This window comes from Papaver somniferum, chromosome 2, assembly GCF_003573695.1.
Source record: "Papaver somniferum cultivar HN1 chromosome 2, ASM357369v1, whole genome shotgun sequence".
NCBI lineage: Eukaryota > Viridiplantae > Streptophyta > Magnoliopsida > Ranunculales > Papaveraceae > Papaver > Papaver somniferum.
Window position 1 is genome coordinate 49,599,402 of NC_039359.1, and position 13,492 is coordinate 49,612,893.

General features: G+C 37.1%; 1 protein-coding gene across 1 annotated transcript; it reads right to left on the minus strand.

Moving 5' to 3' along the window:
* Positions 1 to 4,204: 4,204 nt before the first annotated feature.
* On the minus strand, positions 4,205 to 9,840 carry LOC113350962. The gene is made up of 4 exons (XM_026595054.1): positions 9,708 to 9,840; positions 8,238 to 8,305; positions 6,361 to 6,433; positions 4,205 to 5,046 (listed from the first exon to the last, which is right to left on the minus strand). Exons 1-4 carry the CDS (start codon positions 9,838 to 9,840, stop codon positions 4,205 to 4,207), a joined length of 1,116 nt encoding a protein of 371 aa, XP_026450839.1.
* Between the last annotated feature and the right edge of the window lie 3,652 nt (positions 9,841 to 13,492).

Genomic DNA, 13,492 nt, shown 5'->3' on the forward strand with positions numbered 1-13,492 from the left:
CTGTTCCCAAGACCATGAAAGCATGAAGCTGGCGGGGATGAAAGTCTCTATCTTATGCGCCGAGCCAACCATTTGGAAATCCTGGCAAAACAAGTCTAAGTGTTGGTACAAACCACCCAGGAACATGGGAGCGAGAGGGAAGGAAAACCCCGCGGGACAATAACACCGCCATCGGAACCAATTCATTCTTTATGGTATCCTGGGGGATATATTCGAACACATCACAACAAAGCCAAAGGAAAATGAAGGAGACAAGTTCTGCCCGGGGATTAGGTTCTTTACGCTCCGGGGGAAATACCTTTCCATCCATGAGTCGGGGGCCCCAGAATCGAAGCAAAAGGGGAAAAGTCGCGCGCTTGTGATCGTTGGTGATCCACCCGGAACAGAGGCAACAACTAGAGTGTTGGGTCCGCTAATTGATTCAAAGGCGCGGAACGAACTGTTAAGTAGACGCTCCCCCGATGGAGGAACCGAGGGATTCTTTCTCTTCCTACTCTCAACAGCTTTCCCTTTGGCAGCAGTCGACGAGCCCGCTCTAGAAGTACTGATAGTTTGACAAATTTCTTTGTCGTCCCCTTTTGAGTTGATGCCTGGCCCTTTTGTAGTAGTTTGACTCGAGAAGCATCCTTACAATATAAAAAATAACAGCATAAATTTCGGTCGTCCTGGGTCAGCGCTTTATAGACGGCCGCCTCATCATAAGAATGGGATCCATGGAGGGGTAAGCCAATGAGTGCGACGACATCTTCCAAGACTACAATGTCTTGTCCCCAAGTTGTGAGGATAGTATGAACTTGGGAGCCCAGCGACAGAAAATTCGCGTCGTGTCGCGCTTACATCTCTCTACCTCCCGCTGAAGAGAGGAATCTATGGAATCACTAATTTTATCTTTGAGGAGTTTAGTCGCATGATCAGGATTATTGTGAATATAAGCTGCCCAATGTGGCTAAATCGGAGGAGTCTTCGACAAAGAACGAGTGTCGATGTCTGGAATCCCGTAGTCACCATGATGGGTAGCCATACAGGGAACTCTTCTTAACGGAAAGGTAGCAGTATTTTCCGGCTCCAGATACATGAGCCATTATGGGGCGTTCGTATAATGTAATACCGGCGGATTCAGGAGACGAGGGATGAGGTTATCATTCAAGGGTATCACGCGTCTATTCCCACGATATTCCTTTAGTTTCAGTGCGCGTTTTAGTTGAGGGGTCCCAACAAACTCCGCAAGTGTGTAGACTTTGCCATCAGCTGGGGAGATAAGTGAATTTCTTATTCTCTTGAATACTCGCTCTCTTCCGGGCCATTACTCACTATCTCCTCGGATTCGTCGGACTCGCTCGAAGAGTTATCGTCAGAAGAACTGCTAGACATGATGCAGCAACGAGTATGATGCCTGAAGAAAGAGATGAGCAGTAAAAATAAGTGAAAGAAGGTAAATTAGAAATCATATTTATAGGAAGTTTGGAGGCGTAAAGGTGGCAGTTACACGAGTAGGCGCGATAATTAACAAATTAAGAATGATCGTGCAAAAAGAAGTTGTAACATCTGCTACTAACATGGAAATGTTGGAAAGATGGAAAATGACTATGAAGTTATCTTACGATTAACCTCATAGTCAGGGGAATAATGTTGATACCTGAAAAATAATTCCCCTTAAACCAGGTGAGGGTGCCCCAAAGAGGGAAAATGACACATATAAGACATGGGGACTAATGCCCAAATCCAACAAGTAAGTATCCATGAGTTTGAGGGGACAACATAGGAATTAATAAGGAATAAGGAGGTCATATTAGGAAAGAGATGGCGTTAGAAGTAATTAAGGAGGTTTAGGACACATGGCAAGGTATCATAAAAAAATGGGGGCTTTTGAAAAGTCTATATAAGGAAGGACAAGGTACAATGGAAAGACAACTCTCTCTCATACCATTCTAAGAAAGTGAGGCCATCTTGGTAGACTAGGACGGGCATAACCTAACGAGAATTCCGGTATTAACATTGTTAAATTGATATATTCTCATAAAAGTATACAAGAACAAAATTGAAGCAAAATAGGTTTGATTCACTCGAATCAATTCATGAACATTATAGCTACGGTTTGAAAAGATTGCATTCCTTATTATATAAATGTTTAAGTTCATGAACATAATCGATTTTAGAACTTTAACCTTCAAGTATGCAAACGGGTACGCATACTTGAAATACCCGGACCAAGATTGGGTTTCGCCAGTACGCAAACGGGTACGCGTACTTCCAATCCCAGCAGAAATATTCGGACACGAACCTTACGCCAGTACACGAACGAGTATGCATACTTAGGTTCCCGGATTTCTCAATCCAGCAGGTACGCGTTTTGGTACGCATACTATGGTTCTCGGACATGGATTACATATGTGCAAGAATACACAACATGTCATATCCAATAATGGTTAAGTGTTATAAACTCTTATTTCAATTGAAACTTTCTTAGAGGATGACAATAGACTTTTTCACATATTATTAGCATCAAAGCAATTCTCAAGTTATTGAAATAATCATAACGAAACATTCCAAGTTTATACCAAATGATTGTATCACACAAACCATGTAAGATGTTACTCGGAAATTTTCACATGATCATCTTTTGACTTGCATCAAGAATATAAGATGAACTTGGTCGAAGCGAAATCTTTCCAACACATATTCCGAGAAATATGTAAGCGAGTTAAACTCAGCTCGAAATCTCAAATGTGTATAATAGAAAACTATATCGTAACACGACATATGTCTCAATATATGAGTTAGGGTAGAAATAGACTTTCCAAGTGATAGATGAGTTTCCGTCTCCACATACCTTTTGCTGATGAAGTTCCACAAGCTCTCCTTAGTAGTTCTTCGTCTTCAAATGATGAACACCGTGAAGTCTAAGGATCAACTACACAATCTATGTCCTAGTCCGAGACATCTACAAGTAGAGTAGAAATCAATACTTATAGTTTGATCACTAACATTGACAAACATGCTTGAGATAGAAACGCATGCGAGTTCGACCGAGCAGTGCTCTAACAAAATTATAGTAACTGGATCAAGGGAAATCAATCTTTATTCAAGAATTAGGGGCGGCATAGAAGCCTATACGTCAGCGATGGAAGAGCAAACAACTCGGCAATATCTGGCATGGGGTTTAAACCATGTTTACCCAGTTACACATCGTCCTGGATTGGAATACACCCGGTCCCCAAGAAACCCCACTTAGGGTGTGATCTCGTAAACATAAGTCTTATCGGCGAAATTGATAAGAGATCACGATGACACTGACTGTCGTCATAACCGGATGGGAGGAGCCCAACTGTAGCAGTTATGAGTTATCTTCCTCGAAGGGGCAGTCAGGGGAATATAATGGGACGACACCCTCCATTAGGGAGCTGAATTATATCAAAGACTGCAATCTCATGGGGCTTTACATACGGGAGTATTTAGACATGTCACATTCTCGCGCTCCTGCAGATGCAATAATACTAGACTTGCAGAAGAAATAATACTAGAGGAACTACCAAAGAAAGAATGATAATATGATTAGACGAGGTCAATGGCCAATGACTCCTAAGAGCACATGGAACTGCGATCTCGTTACCAAAAACAAAGTCCCTGAGGCAACTATAAGACCTACAAATCAGGGGAGGGGCAAACTAAGACCTTAAGTAGGAGGAACGATAAGACCTCAATATAGATAAGGCGAGATCAAAGAACTATTAAACAATGATCTCGTCCAAAGGTATTATTAAACACGATTGTCGTACTGAGGCACATACAATTTTTATGAATTTATTATACTATACATACAAACATAATGCTGAGGCATGAGAAAACAAAATGCAATATATTCAAAATTGTTATATGAGTTACAACACAATGCAGGAATCATAATCTCAATAATGGCTGATATTACTAATGGAAGAAGCTCTCAAAAATAATTTCTCCATCAATGGAAAAGAACAGAGGTAAGTATGGTGATGCAAAGTCGGGTTATGTGTTTTTTACCTTCTCGGTCCTAAATATTTTTGAAAATGTCATATGAAAACTGGCATGCACGAAATATTAAAGCTGATCGCACATAAGACGAAGGTAACATGTTTTTGAAAAGAAGAGAAGTTTTATTAGAGAAAAGGAGAATTTGCATAGAGTTCCACCAGAAGTGGAAAACAACAGAGTTCAAATAAGAACAAAGTTACACAAATAAAGCATCCCATTTGTTTTGAACTGTACTAGCAAAATTTAAATGAGCTCTTTTGCCGGTTGCACTTGCCCATGATAAAATCAAAGACTTTACTTCTATTCCCAGGTCATCATCCGTTTTGAAAGTATAATTCCGCTCAAAGATGCGCTTGTTTCGCTCCGTCCAAATAGTATGCACTACTGCAGCTGGTATTAGATCCCATAAAAATTTTCCAGCAATAGAGAAGTGTACATGATGCCATCCATAAGCAAGCATTTTAAGATTTCTTGGAATCACCCAAGACCAACAGTTAGAAGGAAGAACCAACGACCAAACACTGTGAGCGATTTCACAGTGAAGGAAAATGTGGTCCTGGGATTCGACATCATCGCCACAAAGAACACAAGAGTTATATATGTCTACCCCTTTTATCTGCAGCATATCTATTGTGTTTAGCTTGTCATGCATTAAGCACCAAAGAAGAAAATAGATCTTAGATGGTACAGGCCTCTTCCAAATGAAATAATGTGGAAAATTGTCCATACCCGATTCAGCAATGAGTTTAGAATAGAGAGTTTTGACAGTGAAAACCCCTGAGCTATGAGGAGACCAACGCCTTGTTTCAGGAAGGCTGTCTAGGGCCGGTGGATCGCTTCCAATTACAAGCAGCATGGCAGCAAAAATATTGACTTCCACACCAGCGAGATTACGTTTGAAAATGAAATTCCAATTCCCTTCTGTAGTAACCATGTCAGCAAGCTTTGAATTTTTGTTAGTGGCTAACTTGTGCAGAGAAGGGAACGTAGAATCAAGAGAAGCATTACCCCTCCATACATCATTCCAAAAAGATATTTCTGTTCCCGAGTGAATAATCAAAGTTCAATATGTACTCACTAGCTGGGCTGTTTCGGCTATTGTTTTCCAGCAAGAAACGCCGTGTGAGGTCTTCACTTTATTTGGAACCCAGCACGAGAAGCTTCCTCCGTGTTTATACACTATAAATCTGTACCACAGTCTATTTTTTTCTTGACCAAACCTCCAGCACCATTTCGCAAGCATGCACAGATTCATCTTCTTCAGATTACACACCCCCAATCCCCCTCTTTCCTTATCAGCACAAACTAAATCCCAATTTACCAAATGTGAAAGTTTTGAAGTACCATTATACTCCCAGAGGAAGTTTCGCATCATTCTTTCTAGAATTTTTATGACCGATGCTGGTGATAAAAATCCGTTAGTTAATTAAATTAATTTTTTTAAAAAAAATCGTTGATTTGGATAAACAGCGTTGATTTGGTTAATGGTCAGTTAGTGAGCGTTTGTTGTGGGAAGTTTCTAACAAAATCCAATCGTTTACACTTTCCTTTTATCTAGCATATCAAAACAAGATTTTACTGCCGGTGATTTGAGTTTTGTGTTTTTTACTAGTAAAAAAGATATCGGCAGCATCATATTCAAGTAATCTCTATTGTCTTTTCTTCTTCATCTTTAGTTGCAAACGTTTTGGGTTTGGTAAGCGTTTGACAAGTTCTTTTGATAATCAGTGCAGACTTTTATTTAGGTTTGATGCATCAATCTTTACCCCTCTATTAGTAGCCCATATTCTTGCATGTAGTTTTTGTATGATTCGTATAATCTTTTCGATCAACAAGTATATTTTTCGAATGAATCAATCAATTAGCTGTTAATCATGATTTACTTTGGTGTTTCTTTTTTCATGGGTTTTAGCATTTGTCAACGTGTGATAGTTTAATCTATCAAAGAAATTTTTAATTATCACATGACATGTTAATTGCGGTTTTCACTATTTTGTGAAAATATAAATCTTTCTCAGACAACGCTTTGTATGGTTGAGCTGACATTTTTCAGTTTTAATTTTGTACCAGCTATGGAGGCGAGTGTTGAAGCCATTATTCTCTTTGAAGGGGATTCCTTATCTTGCCATGCGACGAAAAAGAGTATTGTTGAAACCTTGAAGAATAATATATGTAATCGTTGGACTGTTCTCAATCCCTGGTCCATGCATTTCGTATTGTATGGGCAATGCAATCAACTGTCTGTTGATACTTGTACTCCAGTCAGTGTTTGAGAGATTCTTTATGGGAGGTGTAGCAATGTCCAGTTTGAGACTGAGGATGAAAATATCGGAATGAATAACTCTTGCACACCGTCTGATATACTCATTATAAAGTCATGGACATGAGTTTGAATACCAGAGGCATCACCATCTTTCACAAAAACCTGTGTTTTCAAAAAGAAAAAAAAATAGCATCCATTAAGCTCGGCATGTTTTTTTTTTTTGAAGCATAAATTTTATTAAAGTACTAAAGCACTATTGCACGAGGGTAGATAATACCCCGAGATTCATCAATTACATTTAGATTGATAAGCCAAGAATATGCAGTAACATGATATCGGAGCGGCATTCTTCGTATCATAGTTGCGGCGGATGTTGGTGTTGAAGATCGAAAAGCCTTCGATCAATGCTTTTCACAAGAAAAGATGTACTTTTGATGGATACGGCAGTGTCCACAAGAACTCGGATGGAAGTAGAGATGTCCAATACAGTTGGCTGAAGTTGTTAGTCATGCCTTTATATCTTGGTGCTGCGATAAACTGCCTGAATGATATGCGTGTACTCTTTTGTTTTTCGGCTTCGATGAGTCTTTAGCTTTGAATGAGTCTTGAGGAAAAATCCACTCTCAGCCCTCGAAAGATTAGTGCTAATAGCGCTATTACTAAAGTTACTAACTAAACTATGTAGACTACACAATACCTAATTAGATTGAAATCTAGTTAGGTTTACAACTTATATATATATGATTAAAATACAACAGAATAAAAAACAAAAGTTGCAACGGAATTTTCTAATCGCCAGAGAAACTAAAACAAAGGGGAAATTAGGGGGAGATCCAAAAAAAAATAATATTCTCATTGTCAGGTCCATAATTAATTTTAGGTACCGTGACACCCATAATTATTTCTGTGACACCCATAATTATATGAAATTATTAAAAATGTATGCATGACAGATTATGCATCCGCATGACAGGTTATGCATCAGGGGTATAATTGGCAACGCAACTTGAATATAACATATCTAAAAATCCGCGCCTTGGAATTTAACAAATTTTTTATCGTTGGAAATCTTTTTAAGAGAGCTACGCAACGAGTACAAACAAGAATATCAAATTTTTGTTTTTCACGAAAAAATCGGAGGTGATCATTTTAGGCAAAATTTTCGAAAACTTGATACATAACCATTATGCAGCCACCAAAAAAGATGCATAACACATTCTGCAGACGCATAACGAATTATGCAACCATTTTCTCCACTACATAACAAATTATGCATTTGGATAACAAAGTTATGCATCTATAACAAGTTATGTAACTATTGTTTTGGTTGATTTTAGTGCGTACATAAAAAAAAATGATGTATAATGCAGTATGCATCCATATTTACGGATGCATATCAGGTCATGCATCTATTTTCTCGATGCATAATGCATTATGTACCCATATTTTCGGACGCATAACAGGTTATGCATCAATTTTCACATCTGCATAACATGTTATGCAAATATTATTGTAGGTGCATGGCAAGTTATGCAGTCTTTGTTTTTGTTGGTTTCCATAATAACAAAAAAGTTGTTGCATAACGAGTTATGCAACTGTTTTCTGGACTGCATAACAAGTTATGCAACAAATTTTGTAGATGCATAACAGGTTATGCATCCATTTTCATAACTGCATAACAAATTATTCAACCATTATGACCAACACCAATACATCCGTAGCTTCCAAATCAACAACACCAACTCCTCAAACTCAGCTTATCCAACAAAATACAAACGGAAGAAAATGATAATCATCAAGACTCCTCCGTGCATACTACTACCCGGTTCAAGATCATAAATGGTTTATAATTTAAGAAAAGTCACTAACAAATAAACAAAAACAAAAGAAGATATGGCTTCATTACTAATGTGATACTCAATGTTAAATCAATAGAAAGTACAACCAATGGAGTTTCTTCCTTTACCTGGAGACTCGAAGAGAAGAAATCTGAAAAAGTTGATCGGCCGAAATCTTCTCTAATGCTAACAAACACTACATCAAAAACAAAAACCAAATTCACATTTAATAAATAAATCCAAAAATTGTGCAAACCAACTACAGAAGCTAAGAAAACAACTTTGTACTCTTTAATAAGAAAAGAAAACAACTGCTTGGCAGTCGTCATCTTAACCGTTGTAATCCTTAATATCACTAGTACTATGAAAGAACATTTTCTTTGATTAGTCAGCCTCTGCAGGACCAACCGAAGACCCAAAATGTTTGTTAAAGGTGTGGTCCTCAGGTTGTATCCCTTTTATGCACTATAAAGCCAACTCCGCGATGGATGTGAGCACTAGAAGACCAGAACGACGAATGCAATATATATAGTTCGGTTATATTAGCAAAATCATTCTTCAGTATATAAACCAAATCATGGCCAAGTTTTGCAAAACTCATTCATGATTTTTAACAAACACCTGCGGGTTTTGATGGTGGTACACAAACCCGTGTCTTCCATTTTTACCAGCAGCAACACCAACTCCTTGACCTGTTTCCGTGCACACCATTCACGGCTACCATCAAACGTACCTTCTTTACTGTCTTCTTATACTATTTATGGTTCAAACAAATCCAACAAAATTCTTCTTCCCGGTTCTAAAACCCCAAACCATCAACAATAACTTCAACTCTTTATTCTATATTTCTTCAAACACCGTCAAACTCCACTCAATGGAAACTCATCAATTCTCGACCAAATCCAAAAAGGAGTGATAGCCAATTTCTGATTCCTACTCATTTTCAATTCCATGTCCGGAAAATATCTATCCTTCCTTTCCTTCTTGAATTCAGTTTAACAAACTTGACAACAACAACTTGAATCCATTAATTCAAACGGGCATCATAAAAAATTCAACCTAGTTTCTTACAAGAAAAAAATCCTCCTCTAATGTTGTTATGGATTTGCTTCTGCTGCTGCTCTTTCTGCGAACACTGTTGTAATGTGTTGATTTACTCTTCAAATCTCTCTTTCTCTCCCCGAAGAAAAGTGGACTTTCGCATTTTAAAGGAAAAAAAATCCATAGAACTTAATTTCAAAAATCGTGGGTGCTAGAGAAATTTTTATCCACAAAATGGGTGCGCGCCTGAAATTTTGCACCCGTGGATTTGAGGGTGGGGAAAAACTGAGAAATGGATCTGGCGGTAGTTTTCACTTCTTAATTCATGAGACCACCAAGAAGTGAAGGTAAGATGCTTGCACCGTGCATGCAGTGTGAAGCTTGAAAATCTCAAGGCTTTAAATCATTGTATCTTGTCTTCTATTCTCATGTAGGGTCTTCATTGCCTTGGAGGGCCCATGCTGGGCCTTGTGACTCTCTTTTGGTGAGGCTCTTGGTTAGATGATGCCATGATGCAACGTAATATAAAGTCTATATTATAGACTAGTATATCCAACCTAATATTTCCCATCTTCTGGCAAAACCCCAATTATCAAGACGGCCTGGTCTCAGCAATGCAGAATCAATTATCTCTGGCCTGTTTGTGGCACCGATTATAAACACTGTCTTCTTTGCATTCATTACATCCATTTCAGTTAAAACCCTATCACCAGTACCTGCCTCTATATCCCCTCTGAACTGCTATAGTCTATAGAGTCAAGTTCGTCAAAGAAGAGGACACACGGTGCAGATTGTCGAGACATATGTTTTTTTTTTCTACGCATTAACACAAAAAGAAAAGTGTGAATATCGAAGATAAGTCAGTATCTCGAAACCTAACTTATCTCTAGTTACTGGTTACATACAGTCGCATACGTACTGTATTTCATACAATTAAATAGTAAGATCAAGTGCTGCAAGGATTGGCGAACGTATAAAAGATTTGAAGTCTCATATTTTTCTTCTTCCCCCTAAATTTTCTATTTCATTCACTTGATCTTGATTACTATCTACAAAACAATTCATTCAAGTATTTTCTCCCAACTCATCGAAATTACTCATGGAAAACCATGGAATAACCGATGTAACCGATGTCAACTGGGAAAAACAGAAAATCTAATCAAACCCATATGGTCATGTATGATGTTACTTTGTACATATAGTTCATGATTACGTTAGAAATATGATTCATTCTAATCAATTGAATGGAAATCATAAACTTTTTATCACACCTTGGTACCGCCATAAGGAAACTTTTTATCACATCTTGCTGTTGTCTTCCATGTAACTTTTCCAACCATCTTCCATAGCACATCAATGCATAATTCATTAAATGGTTTGTAATGGTTGGTTCTGTACTGATTGTAATTATTAACAAAAAAGAAAAATTTAACAAAATTTTCATCCCACCTTATTCTCTGGATCTTCTAATTCTTTGTAAATGTCCATCTGGATTGTTTTATGATATATCAAGTCTTCTTGACTAACAAAAAATAAAAAAAATCTTCTTGACGCAGCATCTTTTGTCGGTGTTTCAACTTGCATTGAAAACAATTCAATGCTCAGTTTTAATTTTGAATATGCTCGTTAATATTAGATTTCGAAGCGGGTTTATATATATCTTTTCTGAAGCGGCAACAATTTGTTTTGGCATGAATGACCATTAGTGCCCAAAGGACACATATTTTCGCCCAAACCAACAGTTTTTCCACCTGGTTGAAACATATCTTGTCATATATTTGACTAACGATATCTATATCCGACCAACCGATATATGTATCTTTTGGTGTTTACTGGCGTTTCCTCTCAACCATGAATGAGCGTACCTTTTGAATTATGTTGCTGAAATTGCTTTTTTATGGGGATCTTGTTAAAACTCAAACTTTCTTTTAACTCAAACTTCAAAGAGGCATGTAATTTATTGAATTTTTATTATTGAATATCTGAAGTCGATGACATGGTTCACCACGTATTAGGACGATTATGATGCAGAATAATTATCTATTGCTATGTGATCTCTATACCAAAAGTCTTTGAAACTTTGTGCTAGAGGATTGTGAGTGTAGAAATTTTTGCTTGTCTAAAAACTATTTGCATCAATTATATAGATGCATATTTTTTCAAACAGATGTGTCTCCAGAATGTATCATTTGAATGGTAGCTTTTAACATATAAGTTGTGTCTTTTCACAGTAAGCTTGACAAAGTAGCTCAAGTGGCTCATATTAGAGACACCTTTGTGTGAAAAGGTATGATGACATGTTAATGAGATGGATAATGGTGATGACGTGGGTTAACCAAAAATCAAAGTGATTGTGGTTCCGCCATGTGGCACTTTTGGGATCCCTTATTATAAAGAAAGATTAGTGAATGCGACAGATTTTCATGCTCTGATTAAAGAGGTGGGAGATTAATCACCTTGACGGTCTGCCCTGTGCCCCTTGTTTTGTATTTCATTACGATCTGAAAGTCATTTATATCCAAACTTATTTTTTTTATGAGGGATCATTTTCTATCATTGGTAGTATAATTTGCACTGGAAATTCTAGGCTAAAATATATTAAGTGCCTAGAATTAGACCGCGGAACTTGTTATTCTCTTGTTATGAACGAGGCATCATCAAAATATGCACCTAGTCTACGCATGCTAATACTCATGATCACTTGATTATGATGATCATAAATGTGAGATTAATTAGCTAGATAGTTAGTCAATTGATCTAGAATATTAAATGAAATTTATTGTAGTTCCTAGAAAATTTATTGTAGTTCCTAGAAAATTTATTGTAGTTCTTAGATTTGCTGTAAAGATAGCAAATAGAATAGATAGATTGCAAAGATAAGAAGATTGATTGCAACAATCCTCCTTCTCTATTGTTTTTTGTGTGTGCATATTCATTACTAACTAACTTGTAGCACATCGATCAGTAATTAGAAAGATGCTGCGAAGTAATTAGAAACAATTACATGCCAACAGCTATAGATAGGTCCGTCTTAAATCTCGAGGCAGTGTAACTTCCTGCATGAATAAATAGATGTTAAACAAACCAAAACTCATTCCACAGAAAATTCTGTCTAAGAGCTAGTTTCTTCTAGTTAATCAAACATAAGTATAACCTACTATGGGTTCTTCCAAACTATTTCTTTCTGTGTTGTGTTTGATCATCATAACATTTTCATCGACAAATATCACCGTAGCTCGTTTTTCTTTTATGCCACTGCTTTCAGATTCTACAACAATATCAACTCCTGATCATACTCCTATAATTCCAATTACAAACGGTACTGCTGCTGCTGCTATAAGAGAGTATAAAGGGGTGTTATACATATTGTCATGGGTGTATATAATAATGTTTGTTTTTCTGTTACTATTACGGTGTAACGTTAGTGTATAATACCGTGTAATAATTGTATAACAGCCTTATCCGTTCATAAGAAGAAATGGTTTTCTAGTCCCTAAGCTTGTGTTAACTTTCATGGTATCAATAAAATTTGATCAAGATTTCAAGGATTTCTGTGAAGATTTATTTATCTTGGTTTTTCTTAATTATTTGAAGGTATTGTATGATCTATAACTTTTACGATCAAACAAGGTGCCCGATACAATCAATTCTTCCGTTGCCAGAAAGAAAAACAATAATAACAACACCACCAATTAATAACAGTGGAAATCGGTTCTTGGTCTCTCTGAAGTTTTCTCAATTGCATGGCACATATCCGGTTTTGAGCAGATATTAAATTAGAGAATGAAGCCAGGAGCTCGAAGAATTACTTCCCTGCTTGTGAGTAGCATTATAGGCATATGACCCAAAATCCCAATAATTCTATACATGCATCGTTGGCTGACTGTCCAGTATTAATAAGTTTTGGGGATTATTATCCTTGCCGGACATTTTTCAAGGTTTGTTAACCTTATAGGCCATTTGTTCCACATTGTCGGCATTTAGCGATCCAATGTGAAAATATGCCACGTTTGATTGTTTTGCATTTTTTTTAGCATTGAAAGTAATTACAGTTCATCTCTATCTAACCTTAGTTTTTACTTTTTATGCGCTGAGGATGATTTTCTACCATTGATGGCGTTCAATTTTCCCTGAATATTCTAGGCTACTACCTTACTCAATAAATGCAAGATCAATTATAGTGCTTGATTTATTGTAAAATTCAATCGACAAACTACTGCGGTGGCTAGGATACATCAAGCAAAATGTACGGATGCATATGCTTCGGTTATTAGCATGTCACAATAAAAGCCATGAACCCTAATGACCAGAGTGGTAGAACTAATTAACCTTTCTCTACTTG